The sequence below is a fragment of the Polyodon spathula genome, chromosome 21, assembly GCF_017654505.1.
Source record: "Polyodon spathula isolate WHYD16114869_AA chromosome 21, ASM1765450v1, whole genome shotgun sequence".
NCBI lineage: Eukaryota > Metazoa > Chordata > Actinopteri > Acipenseriformes > Polyodontidae > Polyodon > Polyodon spathula.
In genome coordinates, this window is record NC_054554.1 from 390,353 (window position 1) to 410,113 (window position 19,761).

Consider the following 19,761-nt stretch of genomic DNA (forward strand, 5'->3'; position numbering starts at 1 on the left):
CTAAACTTCATTCAAGGGTTTTCATGTTTTGTTTTGTTTAGTTTTTTTGTTTTTTTTTTTTTCGGTGTGGGTAAACAGTAAAGGGTGTTGTTCCCAAGAACAAGAAAGTGAAACCACTGAAAACAGCTGGCTACCCATTGGGTAGAACACAAAAAGGGTTCCTATTATGATTTTGTAAACAATACAAAGTCTGTTGTCAAAAGAAATCTTTGTGTAGATAGTATCTATATATATATATATATATAGATATATATATATATTATATATATATATATATAGTTACCACACGGATAAATGTGCACCACTGTATATACACACCTCATAATCATTCTACACCATCATTATAATTGATCACCGATTATCTTGCAACAAGAGAAACTCTTCTTTGACTGTTGCGTACCAGCCCAGCCTTCGTCACCACGCCTTTCCCCTTGTGCGCGTCTGCGCAGAGCGGTGCGTGTTCCGCCATTGCGTCCTGGGATCCAGTGAGACAGATTGAGAGCGTCAGACAGCCCGTGGACGCACGCTTGCTTTTCCTTCGTCTTCATTTTGGGTTCCCAAACAGCGAGAGACAACTTTGACAGCCGCTTCAAGTTTTCCTTTTTTTTCTTCTTCTTCTTCTTGTTTAATTTGCATACACATTATATATCTATATATACCTATATTTATATACACACACATATACTGCTGTGCTTCACTGTGGTACAACCCAACCGAGAGAAGAGCCTGCGGGAGGCAGATTGCCGTTTGATGGATCCGAGAATCGCCTGGTTTCAGCCGGAACAGCTCGGACCTGCCAATATCCTGTGGATGCAAATCTGGGAAACTACGCAAGGGCTAAGGAATCTGTACTTTGACAACAACTACACTGCGAGTACGAGCGGCAGCAACGCGAACAATACCAAGACCAGTACTGCTGATACCTCGGCAACAGCCAGCTCCAGCAATACGAGCACCCACACTGCCGAGGGCATGGCGAGCTTGGGGGCCGGCGGGGAGTTCGGGGTACAGGGCGACTTTTTACCCTTGGAGACCAATAACAACCAGAACAACCACCCGGCAGACAGGGGCGGCGGCGCTGCATGGAGCCTCCAAAACAAGAGGAAAAGGGACAACAAGGCGAGCACGTTCGGGTTCAACACCAGGCTCCTGCACCGCGGGCCCGGCACCGAGGGGGGTGGCGGGGGCCACTCCGGGACCCTCTGGAAAACGAGGAACTATTCCGAAGGGGTGCTTGGGTACGTACCCCCGCATCGGACATTGGGGCAGCTACCGGGCTGTCCCTCGGGGATGAGGGAGAAGGGAGCGAATGGGGCCTCCGTCCTTAAAAACAATCAGATCTCGTATAACACTCCGGGTTTTGTGAGTTTTCTGTGTAGTGCAGGAGTGGGTAGGGGCACTAAGCATAACTGACCGAATGCAAGGATTCTTTTTTAAATGTGTGTGTGCACAAGGTTAAGTCTGACGGTAACAGAGTAAGACCGGGTCAGGTTGCAATGGGACACGATACTCGGTAGCACACACAGCAATATGAACGGGGTGTTTTCTGTATAGGTGGGTAGATGCTATTGAAAAGGAGGGGGGGGGGGGGGGGGGGGGGGGGTGACAGTGACATGGCAATGGTGTGACTCTAGGGCTTGGTTCAAATGTTAGCTGTTTGCTGGCCTGTGTTTCCCGCACAGTCTTGACCTCAAAGGGCATCGCAAGAAATATTGTTCACTCTTAGTTAGTTCTGTTTTCAGGACAGGGGAGGCGTGTCTGTATACTCGAGTGAGTATATTAATGCTAGGTTCAGGTTTGAAAGAGCTAAACCCATTTTCTTGAAAAGGGGGAGGGGTAGTTTGTTTTTTTTGAAGACACATTTAATGCTTTATTTTTGTTTTATTAAGGACACTGTCCTCCCTCATCTCGTTTTTCATACCTCGGCGACACACAGCTGTGTATTTACCAAAAGGGGTGCGACTTTAAGTCGTACATTTAAACAAAAAAAAGTGCTGTACTGGTAAGTTCTACAATACTTTCTGTAGTTTTAAAGTTGCCCCCTAGCGGCTAACCGTGGCATCGTCAGCGCTTCATTTAATTTGACAGAACATGCCAGTCCACGTTTTGTTTAGCATATTCAGCGCATCTTGACAGGCGGAGAGACGACTTGTTTTCAAGGGCATCTCTGCGACACAGTTTAAGTGCACATGCATTATCTGCATGCTGATCAAACAGGTTAGTAGTGTTTTAGTACAAAAGACATGCATGCAGAGATTGGAACATTAGTTTAGGGAAAATTCAAATAAGATGCTTTGTCCTTTCGTTTCCAGGCATGGAAATAAGACTCCTGTTGCATTGCAGTTTCACCCATTCCAGGTGTTAAGTGTATAGGTACTGCAACAGGCTCAGATGTGTCTTGTTTGGTCATCCAGGTATTTCGATCCGATGCCTCTGCTTTGGATAGCCTTGCTGTTCATGTGACAGGTTAGCAGCATGATCCTTATGGGCTGGCTATGAAGGAAGGAATGCAGGAACACAGATGGGAATGTTGGGTGCTTGACTAGGCATTTCATTCTGACCACAAGCAGTGGTGTGCCTAACTGATGGCTCCTTAAATCGCCAGTTAAAAAAAGGGCCTCTTTTAAGACTGTTTCAAGGTGGTTAATCTCAATGCATGCACTATGTATATTGGGGTGTGTTCCAGTCCAGGTTTTATAACTGCTCTAATGGAAGTTCTGTAGGACCTGTTCAGGGTTTAATTGGTTCAGTTAAATATAGGGTTGGAAGTAAGACCTGGACTGGAAGTTTTAGAGCTGCATACTCCTACTATTCACTGCCATGACTCACAAGTATTTGCAAGGCAATTAGCTTGTATTAATATGTCATGTGTGGGCTTTGATACGTTGTGTTGCTGAATTTAGACCTGAGCTCCACTGCTAGCATGTGGTCCCCAGAATCCACCCGAGCAGCCCAGGCTTTTGTCTATACTCCAGAGGACTGGAGTGGAAACGTGTAGACCAGTAAAACCCTGCTGACAGGCGCTGTGCTGAAGCTGCGGCTGGGCTGCTGCTGGGTCACTGCTGGCACTGTCTTGAGTTCTGGAAACCCAGTTATTTTCATCCCTGATTCATCTACAATATTAATAGCATACCACAATGCAGTGCTTCGCTGTGGACATTATTCTTAGCCTTGGATAATAATTCATGAGCCAAAACTAAGAAAAAAATATAGTTTGTGTTGCAGATTTTACAAAATGCAGTAGCTAAAAGCAATACAGAATACAAATGAACAGAAATAGATCTGTAACAGTGCTTGGCACAAATTATATTGTATCAGTGACAGAATGTTGCTGTTCTCTGACAGAAACTTTAATTTCTTCTTTGTTGATGTGGTTCAGCCTGGTTCTGGTAACACTGTCACACTGTAATGGCTGTTTTCAGTGCGCACGCTTCCTGTTTTGATAAAGATAGGGTTATCGCACTGATTTAGTGAAAAGTCTCTATTTGTAAAAGTAATGGCTTTTTTTTATTATGATTATTCTATATATTTTGGCGCAAGTTGTAAAACATACAAAAAAAAAAATCTGCTTGAAGTACATTCTTATAAATCAGCAGACAGTGTCATGTGAGTGACTTTTATATTAACCCCTCCCCCCGAGCACACACCTCTTGCATTCAAGACAAAACAACATATGTCTATATTACAAGTCATATATTACATTATATAATATATCCAATTATAATGCAGTGTATGGAAAAGGCCGAGTGATTTTATATGTTTAGATGATTTTAAATGCGACTATCTCTTAATTTTAGTCTCTAAACAGATACCTGTATTTGTAATGTAACATTGCCGTTCAAAAGCTGTTTTGTGTTTTTGATATTTTTTTTTTATACTGTTAATGTCTAAAATGTACATTTAATTTGTAATACCAAAAGTTCACGGTAAACCGTGGCGATTTATATCTCAAAGTAGTGCAAAGTTCCGCAAGGGGCAAAATTCGGCACTACAGCGGTGCACAGCCGGTGTAGCTAGGTTGCCGTAAAAAAGCTTTTGGGAGCACGGCATTGGCTAACTTTTTAAATTAGTAAACAATATAGCAAGTGATAAAAAGGGAGCCTAATATTCTTTTCACACAGGCGAGTTGTGGCGGCTCAGAACTGGCGCTGATGTGGCGTTTTGGTCTGTGTGAATTGCCTTTACCATCACAGAGCTGTTGTTTTATACCATCTCTGAACCACCAGCTACTGAACAGATGCAGCACTTTGAACTGTGCAGTAGAATTTGTATATAGGTTATTCTGCGTCAGGAAGTGTTTAGGAATTAGCAAGACCCCTAAAAGGTCATACAGTGCTGTGCCAATTAGCAAATTAGCATGCTACACTACATACTGTACACGTGACTCAGCTGCATTCCACATACATCGACTTCATTCTGTAAGAATAATGGGGATGTGAGTCACTGTTCATGCTGGTGCAGGCACAGTGGAGCTGAATAAGTGCTCTGTGCAGGGTTTAGTGGAGCTGTACTGGAAGTGCTCTGTGCAGGGTTTAGTGGAGCTGTACTGGAAGTGCTCTGTGCAGGGTTTAGTGGAGCTGTACTGGAAGTGCTCTGTGCAGGGTTTAGTGGAGCTGTACTGGAAGTGCTCTGTGCAGGGTTTAGTGGAGCTGTACTGGAAGTGCTCTGTGCAGGGTTTAGTGGGCTGGAGTCCTGCACCACTTACTTTAAAGAGAGTACAGTAGATCACAGTGGTTTTATTTCTTAAGGAGGTCCAAGCAAATCATTCTTGACTAAGTCCAATGTGCTAAGACTTTTTCCCTGTGCTAAGACTTTTCTCCTCAAAGGACTTCCAAAGTCCTTTGGAATAATTGGCCTGACTTTTCCAGGGTTCATTCTAATGGGAGGTTCCTGTTGCAGTGGTGTTCTGAGCAGCATGCATTGCTGCTGTGCTTGCTGTTGCTAAGCTGTAGAGAGCAGGTGGCCAGGGCAGTGACAGGATTCCTCTTCCCAGATCGCTGCTGCTGTGGCTTTAAAGAGCTTTAAAGAGCTTTGTCAGATTTCTATTTTACTCCTGTACATTGTGTTTGAAAAAAAAAAAAAAAGATGCAAGCTGCAGAACATGCTTTAAACATTGTGAGTGCTGCTGACTTACACCATGCATTACTAGGAAGCACACACAGTCTTCACAGTTACAGTGGAATGTTCACAGTATTCAAAGTTCCAGTGGACGGTTCACAATATATTCAGAACAGGTTATTATGGGGGTTTCCACACTCTAAGACACACAATCTGTAAAAGAAAACAAACGTTTAAGAGAGTGTGGTGCATGAGTAAAAGCTTGAATTAAAAGTACATTGGGAATCAGAAGTGGCATTCTGAAATGACGAATGCTGGTGGGTTTGTTAGATAACCAGGACTAATAGTGTTAAATATGGGAGTCTGTGAAATGCATTAATCCTGACTCTGAGCATTGTGAGACATGTTTACTGCATACACACCCACTGTCAAGAAGCCTGGGTGTGACCCTGGCTTCAACATGGATTTGAAATGAATAATCTTTTTTATTTCCCCCAGAAGGTTTTTCTGTTTTAGCAAAGATCAGCATTGTTCCTTCTTTCTCTCTCTCTCTCCCACACACACACCTCTTGCATTGTATCTGGGTCGTGTTCAGGCATTGATCTATCCACAGCAGTCTGCTACAGGGTGCTACTGTGTGCTATCAGTTATACAAAGTGTAGTCAACTTACTTACCTTACTAGCTTTTAAAATGGTATCATCAGGACATGGTTACAGACAGGTGCTGCTTATAGCTGCTGTGGGATGGCCCACCTGTCTGGAGCATTAATTGCATTTCTGCAGTGGACACAGATTACATTACTATTTAAACCAGGAACTGCAAAGTGCCACTGAAATAAACGTTTGTTTAGCGTTTGTGTTCAGTCTCCGCTTCTTTCCGGGTTCAGTCTTTGAACTGTTTGAGAACATGGTTGATGATGATGATGATAATAATATCTATTTTTATATAGTGCCTTTCAAAGTGGACCACCATCACAAAGCGCTTTACAGAGGCAGGCTGTGAACTGTGCATTATATGCAGAGTCACTTACAATAGGACACTGATTTAACATCTCATCCGCAGGACGGAGCACAAGGAGGTGAAGTGACTTGCTCAGAGTCACACAGTGAGTCAGTCAGTGGCAGAGGTGGGATTTGAACCAGTGACCTGGTTACAAGCCCTGGACTTTAACCACTGGACCACACTACCTCCTGCAGTAGCTAGTGCAGTGTAGCCGAGATGCACTTGTTTAGTTTCCTTACAGAATGTTTTTTTCTCTCTCTCTGATTCAGGTTGCATGAAGAGATATTCGACTTCTATGAGTACATGTCTCCCCGACCCGAGGAAGAGAGGATGCGCAAGGAGGTGGTGCAGAGGATAAAAGACGTCATCAGAGAACTGTGGCCTAACGCCGATGTAAGTGAAGGTGTTCGTTTCTGTGTGTTTAACCAGGATTAGCAGGTACGGGACGTGACTTACTGCAGAGCGTCCCAGAAAAGTAGGCACTCTGTTTCATTGTTATATCTGTGATGTTGGATTCTGGTTATGTATGCTACAGTATTTGCACGTTTAATCTTGCTTTATGCCCCCCCCCTCCCACATAAGATGGTGTTTCACACAAAAACATTTGGTTAATCTCTAGCTAGCCTCCCTCCTGACATTGAGACAGTTGATAAGGGCACAAACAGGAGCCGAGCTGTTGGGTGGAGTTTCTGGCCAACAGAACTCACGCCAGCCTCCACCGAGCAGAATCAAAGTATGATACTGTATCTAGAGAAGTAAATATGTGTCTTAGAAAAGTGACATTAATATACAGTAATTGTTCTGCTGCACGAGGAAGAAAAAGTGTCCACGGTTTGTTAGTTCCAGGCGGTACCCGGTTCAAATCCCAGCTCAGCCAATGACTCGCTGTGTGACCCTGAGCAAGTCACTTATCCTCCTTGTGCTCCGTCTTTCAAGTGAGTCGTTCTTGTAAGTGACTTTGCAGCTGATGCATAGCTCACACACCCCATGTGCAACTTGAGAGCCAGTCTCAATAGAGCTTCCTTATCCTGGGTACAGCACACCATGTGCAACGAGTCAGGCTCAGTAGAGTTTCATTATCTCGATCAGGGGTCTCCAGCCCTGTCCTGGAGAGCTGCAGGGTCTTCTGGTGTTTGTTTCAACCGAGCTCTCAGTTACTTAATTGAACCAATTAGTGTCTTAATTAGTCAAGTTTAATAATAATGACCACTATGGGGCATTGTCCATACCGTCTCTCCTTGACTGATTTCCGATCTATTCCTATACGGTGTAAGTTAGTAAATTAATACATTTAAATAACATGTGCTGCTTTTATATTTCAGGTTCATATATTTGGAAGCTTTAGCACTGGATTGTATTTACCCACAAGGTGAGTTTCTTTCTGTTTTTATTTCATTTTTTACGTTATTTATGATCAGATGCATGTGGCACATTTTATGTTTAGGTTTAACATGTATGTAGTTCAGTAAGTGTCCAAGTGAATTGAATGTGTGTACACTCTTAAGTTAACTTAAGCATTTGATTGCGCTTTGTGAGCTCCAGTTAAAATGGGGTGCTCTTAAGGAGAAACTGAAACCCACAGAATATTATGGCACAGTGATGGTCACCTAATCCTCATGTCAAAAGGAAAACCCACACTGCTATGCTGCTGCTCAGGATCTCCTATTAAAGACACACTTGTTTATTTCTCTCCTCAGTGATATTGATCTCGTTGTGTTTGGGAAATGGGACAGCCTTCCCCTGTGGACCCTGGAGCAAGCTCTCCGGAAGCACAACATCGCGGATGAGAACTCGGTCAAAGTGCTGGACAAAGCGACGGTACGCTCCTCCCCACCGCAGTGTGCGCGGGGGCTGGGTTCACAAAGCAGGTCTAGGTAGCAGTCTGCTAAATGCAATTCACTTCCATAAAAATAAAGACAGAATGCATCCTTTCGTCATAGAGACGTTAGCGTTCTATCTTAAAGGTACGATCTCTTGCTGGCTCGCAGCCTGCTAAGTGCTGGCAGTGCTTTGTGAAACTGGCCCCAGGACTCCTGAGAGCAGAAATTACAAACACTTGAGCTTAGTGTTCTTTTATTAGGTGATGTGTGTGTAATGGCGTGGCATCTCAGCCCATTGAGCTGAATGGAAAGGGCTGGATGTGTCTTGCACTGATGTCGGTCTTAATCACTTGTCAGCGGCTAGGAGGAGACCCATTAATCCCTAATGTAGAAGGAAGTCATGCCAGTGTTGTGTAGTGTGTTTGAGCAGGTGTATAGGCTTGTTTTAAAACCTTTACTTACTGCATTTTGGAACAGGATAACATTTTTCAAGTGTTTCTAGTGTTTATTTGCTCAATGAAGGAACAGGATGCGATTAATATTCAATATTATATATTAATTATATACGCTATCTTATATATATATATAATATATATATATATATTATATATATATATATATATATACTATATATATATATATATGTGTGTATGTGAAACCAAATTTGAAATTTGTCAGCACTTTATGAAATAATGTACGAAGCAGACGGTTTCATAGAGAGAGAAATGGCTTACATGACTTCATTTTATATTGGTATGAAATGTTTCCAAAAGTATTTGGACAGACAGTTCATTCATGTATTTGTACTTTGTAATGAAACAGTATTTTTTTTAATAGTGTGTATGCGTACGTTTTTGTCTTGCATTAGGTACCCATCATTAAACTGACGGATTCATACACCGAGGTGAAGGTTGACATCAGCTTCAACGTGCAGAATGGAGTGAAAGCAGCTCAGCTCATCAAAGAGTTTAAAGAGGTCAGCGATGCTGTCATTGCTGCTACTAGCTCATTCATTACCTCTCCAAAGTACTTGCTTCTCCACTTCTCCAAATCCTGAATAACACTGCTTCCTGCATCTAAATGCAAACAATACAATGCACTGAAATGCAGTATTTGCTCTGCAAATTTTTATTCTCTCCAGAACTTTTCATTTGTGTTTGCAATACGGGCATGGATCAGTGTGCTGACGCCACTCAGAGAAGTTTCACTGTGGCGAGGTTGCAGATTACCTGCTCTGTGTAAACCTGGTTTGTATCTGTGAAGGAAGGAGTTTCAGTGTGGCGAGGTTGCAGATTACCTGCTCTGTGTAAACCTGGTTTGTATCTGTGAAGGAAGGCGTTTCAGTGTGGCGAGGTTGCAGATTACCTGCTCTGTGTAAACCTGGTTTGTATCTGTGAAGGAAGGCGTTTCAGTGTGGCGAGGTTGCAGATTACCTGCTCTGTGTAAACCTGGTTTGTATCTGTGAAGGAAGGAGTTTCAGTGTGGCGAGGTTGCAGATTACCTGCTCTGTGTAAACCTGGTTTGTATCTGTGAAGGAAGGCGTTTCAGTGTGGCGAGGTTGCAGATTACCTGCTCTGTGTAAACCTGGTTTGTATCTGTGAAGGAAGGCGTTTCAGTGTGGCGAGGTTGCAGATTACCTGCTCTGTGTAAACCTGGTTTGTATCTGTGAAGGAAGGAGTTTCAGTGTGGCGAGGTTGCAGATTACCTGCTCTGTGTAAACCTGGTTTGTATCTGTGAAGGAAGGAGTTTCAGTGTGGCGAGGTTGCAGATTACTTGCTCTGTGTAAACCTGGGGGCATGTTACAGAGTAAATACATTTACAGGGAATTTGTCATTACATTGTTTTAGCTATGCATTCCTTGATGAGAATGTGTATACTGATAGCAAACTGGATGAGGCTTGAATCGCAATGTCACCAAAATAATAAACGTCTTAAAAAGAGTTATAAGCTAACTATGATACAGAAAAAACGCTTCTGAGGCACAAACAGTAGATTCGTCTGTCGGTAGCTACTTAGATTAAACTTTCTGAAGGGCCGAGAAATAAGGAAGGATTCGAGATACATCTGTCTCATTTACCGAAGGTGGGCTTACAGTGTATAATAACAATAAAATAAAATGAATAAATACATAGCTACACAAATAAATGAATACATTTTAACCAGATATTGCTTCTCGATTTTAACAACCAGACTGTTAGTTAACATGTGTTTGTAAACCTACGTTGTATTTCAAAGTGTCTGATCATGTGTTTTGGTAGGCAGTATTTTTTAATTAAGCTACTTATGAATGTCCAGTAATTATACTGCTTAGATCTGTAATTTGCAGATATAAACTTGTTACATGTATTCATTGTGTCATTTTACTCAAACGAAGAGTTACCATTACAAGCTATGGATTTTCTTTTTCAAATCTAAGATAGGATAAGTACCACCTTGCCCTAAATGTTAGGGAAAGGTTCTTTAATACACTGCTTCCCATCTTAACTTGACAGGAAAATGAGTTAAGAATCCTTGTTCTGCAATCCAAAGTCCCCTAAACTGACACTTGGGTCGTCGTATCTCTAAGATAGGATTGGCAGTTAGGATGCCCCCAGGTTTAGTATAAGAAATGATCTCCCCATGGATGCACTCTGGCAAATCTGGCATGCGCCAATACGGTTGTTACATCTGCACAGGAAACTGAACGCTGCTTTAATACAGCAGATTACATTTTTTGCAAAGCAGGGCTGCATAGCTTTTTAAAGCTTCATCTAAATCTGAACTGGTCTGAGATGTATGGTTATTTCATTTGGAAATGGGGATGTGTTGTAATAAAGATTAAGAGTTGTAATAAAAACAGGAGATTGATCAAGGATGTAGGACACATGCCTTTTAACTCCCAGCTTGACATCTGGGTAAGTTAATTTACTAACACTCAATTTGCATTCATGCGTACATACATATATACATACGTACATACATGTATATGCATGCACATGCATGCGTACTCATTGAGGGCATTGCTTTCCCTTGTTCTAGAAATACCCTGTACTTCCATACCTGGTGCTCGTGCTGAAACAGTTCCTGCTGCAGAGAGATCTGAATGAAGTATTCACAGGAGGGATCGGCTCCTATAGCCTCTTCTTAATGGCTGTCAGCTTCCTTCAGGTAAGTGATCCCAGGTCTGCTGCATGTTCAAGCTGCACCAGAGCAACGGTTTGCAGCACACTGAAGGGCACAGCTGTGTAAGTTAAAGAAGTTTAATATATTTGTAAATCTTACCTGACGACATGCATTGTTGACAAATAGGTCAAAGGAATAAGGGCAAAACTAGATTTCAGTACAGGGGTTACCGAATGAAAGTACATTTTAAAAGGAAAAGCAGGAAAAAAAATAGGACAGGATTAGATTTTTAATCCTCAATTTCCTCCTGTTTTAAGCCAAGCGAACAAATGTTCTGGCTCTTCATTCAGTTTAGGTTTACTGGGTATTGCACTGCTGTTTCTTACTGGTGATGGTAATTGTAGTTTTAATGAAACCGATCCCTTGCTGCTCCAGTTGCATTACAGGGAAGACGCCAGCAGCCCCAATGCCAACGTTGGAGTTCTCTTGATAGAATTCTTCGAACTCTACGGGCGTCATTTCAACTACCTGAAGACGGGCATCCGGATAAAGGACGGTGGCTCCTATGTGGCTAAAGAGGAAGTGCAGAAGAGCATGGTGGATGGGTACAGACCGTCGATGCTGTACATCGAGGACCCCCTGCAGCCAGGTACAGCCTGGGCCAGCTCGGCTCCTTGTCAAATCAAATGCATTTTCTCCATCAACCCCAGGAAACGGTACATTTACAATTTTTATTTAGTAATGAATACAAACATTGAAATGAATACCGGGACAGATAGATTTTATTTGAACAGCTCATTTTAGTTTGTAAAAATATATTATGTCGGGATAGTTTAAGAAAGGCAGATGCAGCTTTGCATTTCCATGCAAATTCACGGTTTATTGTAGTTTTCTTAAATGCATTTTTCCATTTGTATTACTTTTAAAGCAAATGATGTTGGAAGGAGCTCCTACGGTGCCATGCAAGTGAAGCAAGCCTTTGATTATGCCTACATTGTACTGAGCCATGCTGTTAGCCCAATCGCCAAGTACTATCCTAACAATGAGTCAGAAAGGTAAGAGCCTTGCAAACCGGCGTCTCCCTTCAGCCTCCTCCTTGCTTTTCGTTCTCAGTTCAGTTGAGATTAGCGCTTTTTCTGGATCTATTATTTCGACTTGCAATGCTTTGACTGCTGTCTTGAGACACGTCCCGGAGAAGCACCTCTCCAGAGTGGTGTAGCTTTCAGACATGGCTGAGAAGGAATGAGGCCAGGTATGAGGTATGACTCCACAGTGACACCTGCTGGGACTCTGTCTCTTTACTTGTCCTTGTTCCTTCTCCTTTAGCATCAAGCTGTATGTGTGTTTTTCATGCATTATCCCAGCTCTCTGGTGGGGCTCAGGCAGTATACTGATTAACTATTAAACTTTCTACATTGACAGCATTCTGGGGCGCATCCTGCGAGTGACCCAAGAAGTGTCTGAATATAGAGACTGGATTTCAAAGAAGTGGGGATCGCCGAGCAGAAGAGAGTCTCCATCCAGTGGTAACACAGCCTCTGAAACAATAAAACATTTAGAAATACTGTACCAAGAGAATCCAGTTAAACTCTGTTCAGTGTCTTCAACAGTGATTTGAAGCATTTACAAAAGTTTTATTTTTTGTATTTCTCTGAAACAAACATTTTATATGTATATTCATGCACTTGGTGGGGTTTAGGTTTTGCACGCAAGAGTTTAACGTTGGTCTGAAATGACAGCACTATGATTCTGTGGTGAAAGTGTTCTGTGAAACTCGTCTCAATGACCACTCTGAGACCAAGAACAACACCTTTGTATGCATGAACGTTCCTAACAGTACTCTCAAGGGAGAGGGTTAGTCACTGATTCTTAAAAGCTACTGGAATGTACTGTGTGTGAAAGGGAGGTCTCGTTGTATATGTTCCTCTTTTTTAATCCTTCCCCTATGTTTCAGGCAATGATGTGACGTTATTAGTAGAGCCACAGCAGCTGGACAAATGCAACAACAATGTCTGTGAAGAAAAGGCTGTGATCCTGGGGCAGCCACGGAGTGAACACTCCTCGAACTCCTCCTCGATATCCAGCTCCAGTGATGCAGTGAGTGCTGCACCAGCTTCCTTTCATACACCTCTAGAGCATGCAGAACCGCTTTCAAACACCCGGCTTCCTTTCATACACCTCTAGAGCATGCAGAACCGCTTTCAAACACCTGGCTTCCTTTCATACACCTCTAGAGCATGCAGAACCGCTTTCAAACACCCGGCTTCCTTTCATACACCTCTAGAGCATGCAGAACCGCTTTCAAACACCCGGCTTCCTTTCAAACACCTCTAGAGCATGCAGAACCGCTTTCAAACACCCGGCTTCCTTTCAAACACCTCTAGAGCATGCAGAACCGCTTTCATACACCTCTAGAGCATGCAGAACCGCTTTCAAACACCTGGCTTCCTTTCGTACACCTCTAGAGCATGCAGAACCGCTTTCAAACACCCGGCTTCCTTTCGTACACCTCTAGAGCATGCAGAACCGCTTTCAAACACCCGGCTTCCTTTCAAACACCTCTAGAGCATGCAGAACCGCTTTCAAACACCCGGCTTCCTTTTGTACACCTCTAGAGCATGCAGAACCGCTTTCAAACACCTGGGGGGGGGGGGGCGCGGCACAGCATGTGAACCGTAACTGTGGTGGTCATTGTCTTTGTCTGATCTGTTAGTTGTTGTTGATGACGTTGTTATTTTCTGTGCAAACGCAGTGTGGAGCAATGAGTCTCTGATGTCTGTAACTTTGCAGGACTCGGATGGGACTCCGTATAAAACCCTGAAGCACCGGCAAGCTGACCCCAACCGAGAAACGGCAACGGGGTCCGCACAACTCCACGGGAAAACACAGAGCCATTCCTCCAGCAACCAGGCGCAGAGCCATTCCTCCAGCAACCAGGCGCAGAGCCATTCCTTCCAGCAACCAGGCGCAGAGCCATTCCTCCAGCAACCAGGCGCAGAGCCATTCCTCCAGCAACCAGGCGCAGAGCCATTCCTCCAGCAACCAGACGCAGAGCCATTCCTCCAGCAACCAGGCGCAGGTCTGTCCCTTCAGCTAGCACATGTTTAAAACCACTAGAATAAATGGAAACTGTTTAAGACTGAGGTTTATGGCTGGTTTTACAAATTAGCACTAATCTTGGACTGCCTAATATTACCTTTGGTGAGGTAGTCCAAGAGTCAGGGTCACTGAAACCAGCTATTGAATACATAAGGCATCATGGTACTGGTATACCAAAATGTAAACTCCTTTAACCCTTTTATTGAGTTGTTGTAATGCACTCTGTCTACTCAAAGATGTGTGAAACTATGTAAAAACTGTTTAATTAGGTCATTCTAACCAACATAGAAGCACTGATTTTTTTTTTTGGCTGTGTTTTTTTTTTTTTTTTATTGTGTATGAAGAGGCAGCTTATCCTTTTTCGACAGAACATAGATGTAGCGTTTTGTAAAAAGTGAAGGAATGAATTGATGTGGAATGGATAGGGAAACCCAACAATAATGCTTTTGATTGCTTTTTCTCTTTAGCACGAAAGGAGACAGTTTCGCTCTTCTCGAAAAGGCTCTCCAGATCAGCAGCGCCCCAGCCACTCCCCCGCTCCGCTCAGCAGCAAACCACACCCCCCGAGCAGCCACAGCAAGAGGAGGAAACTCCGGAAGGACGGCGTGCCGGCGGAGCTCTGCAGATAGGGAAGGAGCTGTGCCTCATGAGACTCCTCCAGCCTGTCCCCTCTCTGCGGCACGGCATTGCCGTGGCTTCTCTGTGGGGGATATACAGCACTAAGACTTTTTTTGTAGCTCCAAAAGAAACCAGCTTTGCACAGAAACAATGAAGCATCTTTGCTGCCACTGCTTGTTTGACACATTCGCAAGCCGAAGTGGAGCCACTGTTGAAGCTGCAGATTGAATGGAAACTGCTGATCGTTGATTGATGCCCTAGAGCCTATTAAAGAGAAAAAAACAAGAAAGACTTGACAATAGAAAATGTAAAAAAAAAAAAAAAAAAAAAAAAAAACCCTTTAATACAAAAAAAGAAATGTAGTCCTTTTTAAGAATGGGAATATAATTTGAGCATGAAAGATTTTAATATTTTTGTTTGGTTATAATTACTGTTATGTATATACAGATCGTATTTAAAAAAAAAAAAAAAAAAAATTAAAAAAAAAAAAAAAATTGCATTTGTAAAAAAAAAAAAAAAAAAGGTTTAGTTATACTTTTTTACATGATTGACATACTCATTATTAATGTTTTATGTTTTTTTAAACTAGTTTTCACAATTTGTTTTTTGCAGCTGTCCAGTTGTGCACATCATCAGCATTGGACAGGGCAGCACCAGCAGACTGCAAACTGCCCTGTGTTTCATATGATCAGACAAAGGGCATCTCCAGCAGAGACTGCAAACTGCCCTGTGTTTCATAGGAGCAGACAGGGGGCAGCTCCAGCAGACTCTGCAAACTGCCTGTGTTTCATAGGATCAGACAGTGAGCAGACTCTGCAAGCTGCCTGTGTTTCATAGGATCAGACGGTGAGCAGACTCTGCAAACTGCCATGTGTTTCATAGGATCAGACAGTGAGCAGACTCTGCAAACTGCCTGTGTTTCATAGGATCAGACAGTACGCAGACTCTGCAAACTGCCTGTGTTTCATAGGATCAGACAGTGAGCAGACTCTGCAAACTGCCTGTGTTTCATAGGATCAGACAGTGAGCAGACTCTGCAAACTGCCCTGTGTTTCATAGGATCAGACAGTGCGCAGACTCTGCAAACTGCCTGTGTTTCATAGGATCAGACAGTGAGCAGACTCTGCAAACTGCCCTGTGTTTCATAGGATCAGACAGTGAGCAGACTCTGCAAACTGCCCTGTGTTTCATAGGATCAAACGGGGCAGCTCCAGCAGACTCTGCAAACTGCCATGTGTTTCATAGGATCAGACAGGGGGCAGGTGCAGCAGAAACTGCAAACTGCCCTGTGTTTCATAGGATCAGACAGTGAGCAGACTCTGCAAACTGCCTGTGTTTCATAGGATCAGACAGTGAGCAGACTCTGCAAACTGCCTGTGTTTCATAGGATCAGACAGTGAGCAGACTCTGCAAACTGCCTGTGTTTCATAGGATCAGACAGTGAGCAGACTCTGCAAACTGCCCTGTGTTTTCATAGGATCAAACGGGGCAGCTCCAGCAGACTCTGCAAACTGCCATGTGTTTCATAGGATCAGACAGGGGGCAGGTGCAGCAGACTCTGCAAACTGCCCTGTGTTTCATAGGATCAAACAGGGGGCAGCTCCAGCAGACTCTGCAAACTGCCATGTGTTTCATAGGATCAGACAGGGGGCAGGTGCAGCAGAAACTGCAAACTGCCCTGTGTTTCATAGGATCAGACAGGGGGCAGGTGCAGCAGAAACTGCAAACTGCCCTGTGTTTCATAGGCTCAGACGGGGGCATCTCCAGCAGAGACTGCAAACTGCCCTGTGTTTCATAGGAGCAGACTCTGCAAACTGCCCTGTGTTTCATACGTCTCCTATTTGCTCATCAGTCTCATGGATACCAGTGGCACACACTGTATGAAACTGCTTCCCGCTGTGAGAGGCTCTGTTACCAAAGATGTGTTCTCACAGCTCTCAGTCCTGTACCTCGCAACATGCAGCTGTTTAAAGTTGTTTATATAGATATTTTAAACGCCAAACGCAAAGCTGATAGCATCCTCCTGCCTTACAGATGATTTTGAACACTGTGTTTTAACCTTGTCCCCGAGCTTGGATTAGAACTGCAGTCCAGACCTTCTCCCATATGGTTCTATTAATTATTGAATCCACAGAACCACATTTATAAATGTACAACTTTATTATAGATGCTGTCCTTCTGCATTTTAATTTTTTTTAATGAGGCCATATTCTGTTTGTATTTCTCCTTGAGAACGGCTGTGCAAAGGGATATTGATACAGATTTTATATGATTTATAGAAGGGAACTGTTTATAAGTGCATTTGAGATGGTATACAGTACTGTATACTTTCTCTTGGTTTGCAGAATTCAGTGCATTCCCTTTATTAACCACTAGGGGGAGACTACAATACGACATGTCGGTACTGTACTTGTTAACCCTCTTATTAGGTTTCGGGTCCCGGCTCTAGTTTCCAGTTAGCTTAAATGCTATTTTTCTTTTCATTTTCTGTATAATATTTTGTGACTTTTCCTAAGTTGGGGTCATGAACTTATACACAGAAAACAGAACCTTTTGAGTTTTTTTTTTTTTTAGAATGGGTCATGTATACAAATAAGATGTTTCAGGTCACTGTGACCCATGGCATTTATCTATGCAGATTAAAACAAACTTCTTTCATTTGTTATTTTATTACTATTATATTTGTATTATTATTTCTGGAAATGGCTACTATTGTCTGGGGATATATATCTAAACAAAAAAGGCAGATTTTCTCTGTTAGTATTGCAACAGCACTACAAGGCAGAGCCTCATTTTCTCTGTCAGTGTTGCAACAGCACTACAAGGCAGAGCCTCATTTTCTCTGTCAGTGTTGCAACAGCACTACAAGGCAGAGCCTCATTTTCTCTGTCAGTGTTGCAACAGCACTACAAGGCAGAGCCTCATTTTCTCTGTCAGTGTTGCAACAGCACTACAAGGCAGAGCCTCATTTTCTCTGTCAGTGTTGCAACAGCACTACAAGGCAGAGCCTCATTTTCTCTGTCAGTATTGCAACAGCACTACAAGGCAGAGCCTCATTTTCTCTGTCAGTATTGCAACAGCACTACAAGGCAGAGCCTCATTTTCTCTGTCAGTGTTGCAACAGCACTACAAGGCAGAGCCTCATTTTCTCTGTCAGTATTGAACAGCACTACAAGGCAGAGCCTCATTTTCTCTGTCAGTATTGCAACAGCACTACAAGGCAGAGCCTCATTTTCTCTGTCAGTGTTGCAACAGCATCTCGCAGGGAAAGACATTCCAAAATGAGGAGCTCCCAGGCTGGCAGTCAAAGAAGTTTTTTTATCACAGCTCCTGGACTAAAAGAGCATAAGAGTAAAACCTTTGCAAATAAAAACATGTAATCAATTTAAGGCTGTTTAAATTAATTTGAAATTGCATCGGGTCAGTTATTGCAGTGAGATGCCACAGCGCTGGTTTTGCTTCATGAAGGTATTTTGTGCTGGGATGATTGATCACAGTGTTGGTATCGGAGGGGTCTGCCACTTTATCGTGTTGGTTCATGTGCAGTACTGTTATCTTTCCCATTTTCTTTCCTTGGCTTGGAATGTAAAGATGTTCTCTCTGCAGTGTGAGCCGCCTTCATTACTCCAGCATTGTTTGCTGCTACAAGTTCTCCTTTTACCTGAGCGTGAATTCCATTGTGTGATTGTGTGACAACAGTTTTCAATATTGGGACTTCAGCTGGCGTTGAAAATTGTTTTACTTGGTGTTTTTTTTTTTTCTTATTAGGTACAAGCCTTAACTTGAACAAAATTGGGTATGTTATGATATCCTCAAAAATGACTAGCTTATCTATCTGTCTGTCTCATATGTGTGTGTGTCTAGCAAACTATTAAGTATTGTGGACAGTTGAACTATTCGTTTTAGTTTCTTTTTTCTCCTTTTTCAAATAAACATTTTCCTCTGTATCATCTTGCGTATTCTAGCTGTACTTTTTGTAGGGTTTAAGTACTTTTTGCAAACTATTTTTTTGTGAATATATCAATAAATTTTTCATTTAAATGTTGCAGGCGTGTGGATTTCACTATGTTAAAGTGCATTTGTCTCCCGATGTGAAGTGGTAATTTCAATAAAGCAAGTGGTGATTAGTCAGCTCTGTATGCTGTTGGGGTTCAGTTCCCACTGGGGTGGAATCATCAAGGTCCCTGTTCTGCTTGAGAAAAACAAACTAGATCTTTGGCCTTTGACTGTTCCATGGCTCTGCCTATACTAAGTCACTCCCATAGAAGGAGATAGAAATCTCAGCATGAGTCAAGTGGTGATAAGGGTCTTGTAATGCAGCTGATCTTTATCTGTATGACTCCTTGTTTGCATGTTTTGTGTTTTGCATATTGTTGTACATTTTGATATGTTAAATACAAAGGAGATTGTGCTTGGGAACTAAACATAACAAATGGACTGTATATAGTAATATGGATTCAGTATATATTGTAAAATGACACCAGTCGGAGCAGGATATAGACTGCATAACTGACTTGTGGCTGTCGATACAAACAACAATCGTTTTCACTTCTCCCAAGACATGCAATAGCAATAAACAGTGATGGTGATGGGAGCTGGGGGTGTATTTGTGTAAGTTTGATTACATGATTTTGTGACTTGGTTCTGTATAACAGGAAGGGAAATAAAACTCATATTGCATAGCAGTTCCACCCATTCCACGTTTAAATACGAACTGGAGCAGCCGCAATGTCTAGGTAACTAGCTCAGGTGCGTCTTATATAAACTGCTATGCAACGAGGGGGGTCTTATTCCCATCATAGCAAAATACGGACTGGATCAAAATGCTAGGCAGAGGGGAGTCTTATTTTTTTCCCCTGGCGTAGTAACAGAAAATGTTAACGGGAGGGTGCAGGCCATTGTATTGTACACACCTGTTTACCTCCACATCATAGTCCAGTCCCCCGTCCAAGTATCTCGTCCAAACTAGCGCGCAACTTTCCTCACATTCTCATAAAACAAGACAGTCGGCCACATTAAGCACAATAACGCATAGACGGTTGCGCTATTTGGCAGAAGGCA

At 42.7% G+C, this 19,761-nt stretch overlaps 1 protein-coding gene across 1 annotated transcript; it reads left to right on the forward strand.

The window, feature by feature from the left end:
• Positions 1-453: 453 nt before the first annotated feature.
• LOC121296469 (terminal nucleotidyltransferase 4B-like) lies at positions 454-15,009 on the forward strand. Its single transcript, XM_041222079.1, has 12 exons — positions 454-1,238; positions 6,331-6,454; positions 7,384-7,430; positions 7,759-7,879; positions 8,750-8,857; positions 10,900-11,028; positions 11,419-11,632; positions 11,912-12,038; positions 12,406-12,509; positions 12,938-13,080; positions 13,774-14,062; positions 14,550-15,009. Exons 1-12 carry the CDS (start codon positions 751-753, stop codon positions 14,852-14,854), a joined length of 2,199 nt encoding a protein of 732 aa, XP_041078013.1. The 5' UTR covers positions 454-750; the 3' UTR covers positions 14,855-15,009.
• Positions 15,010-19,761: the final 4,752 nt, after the last annotated feature.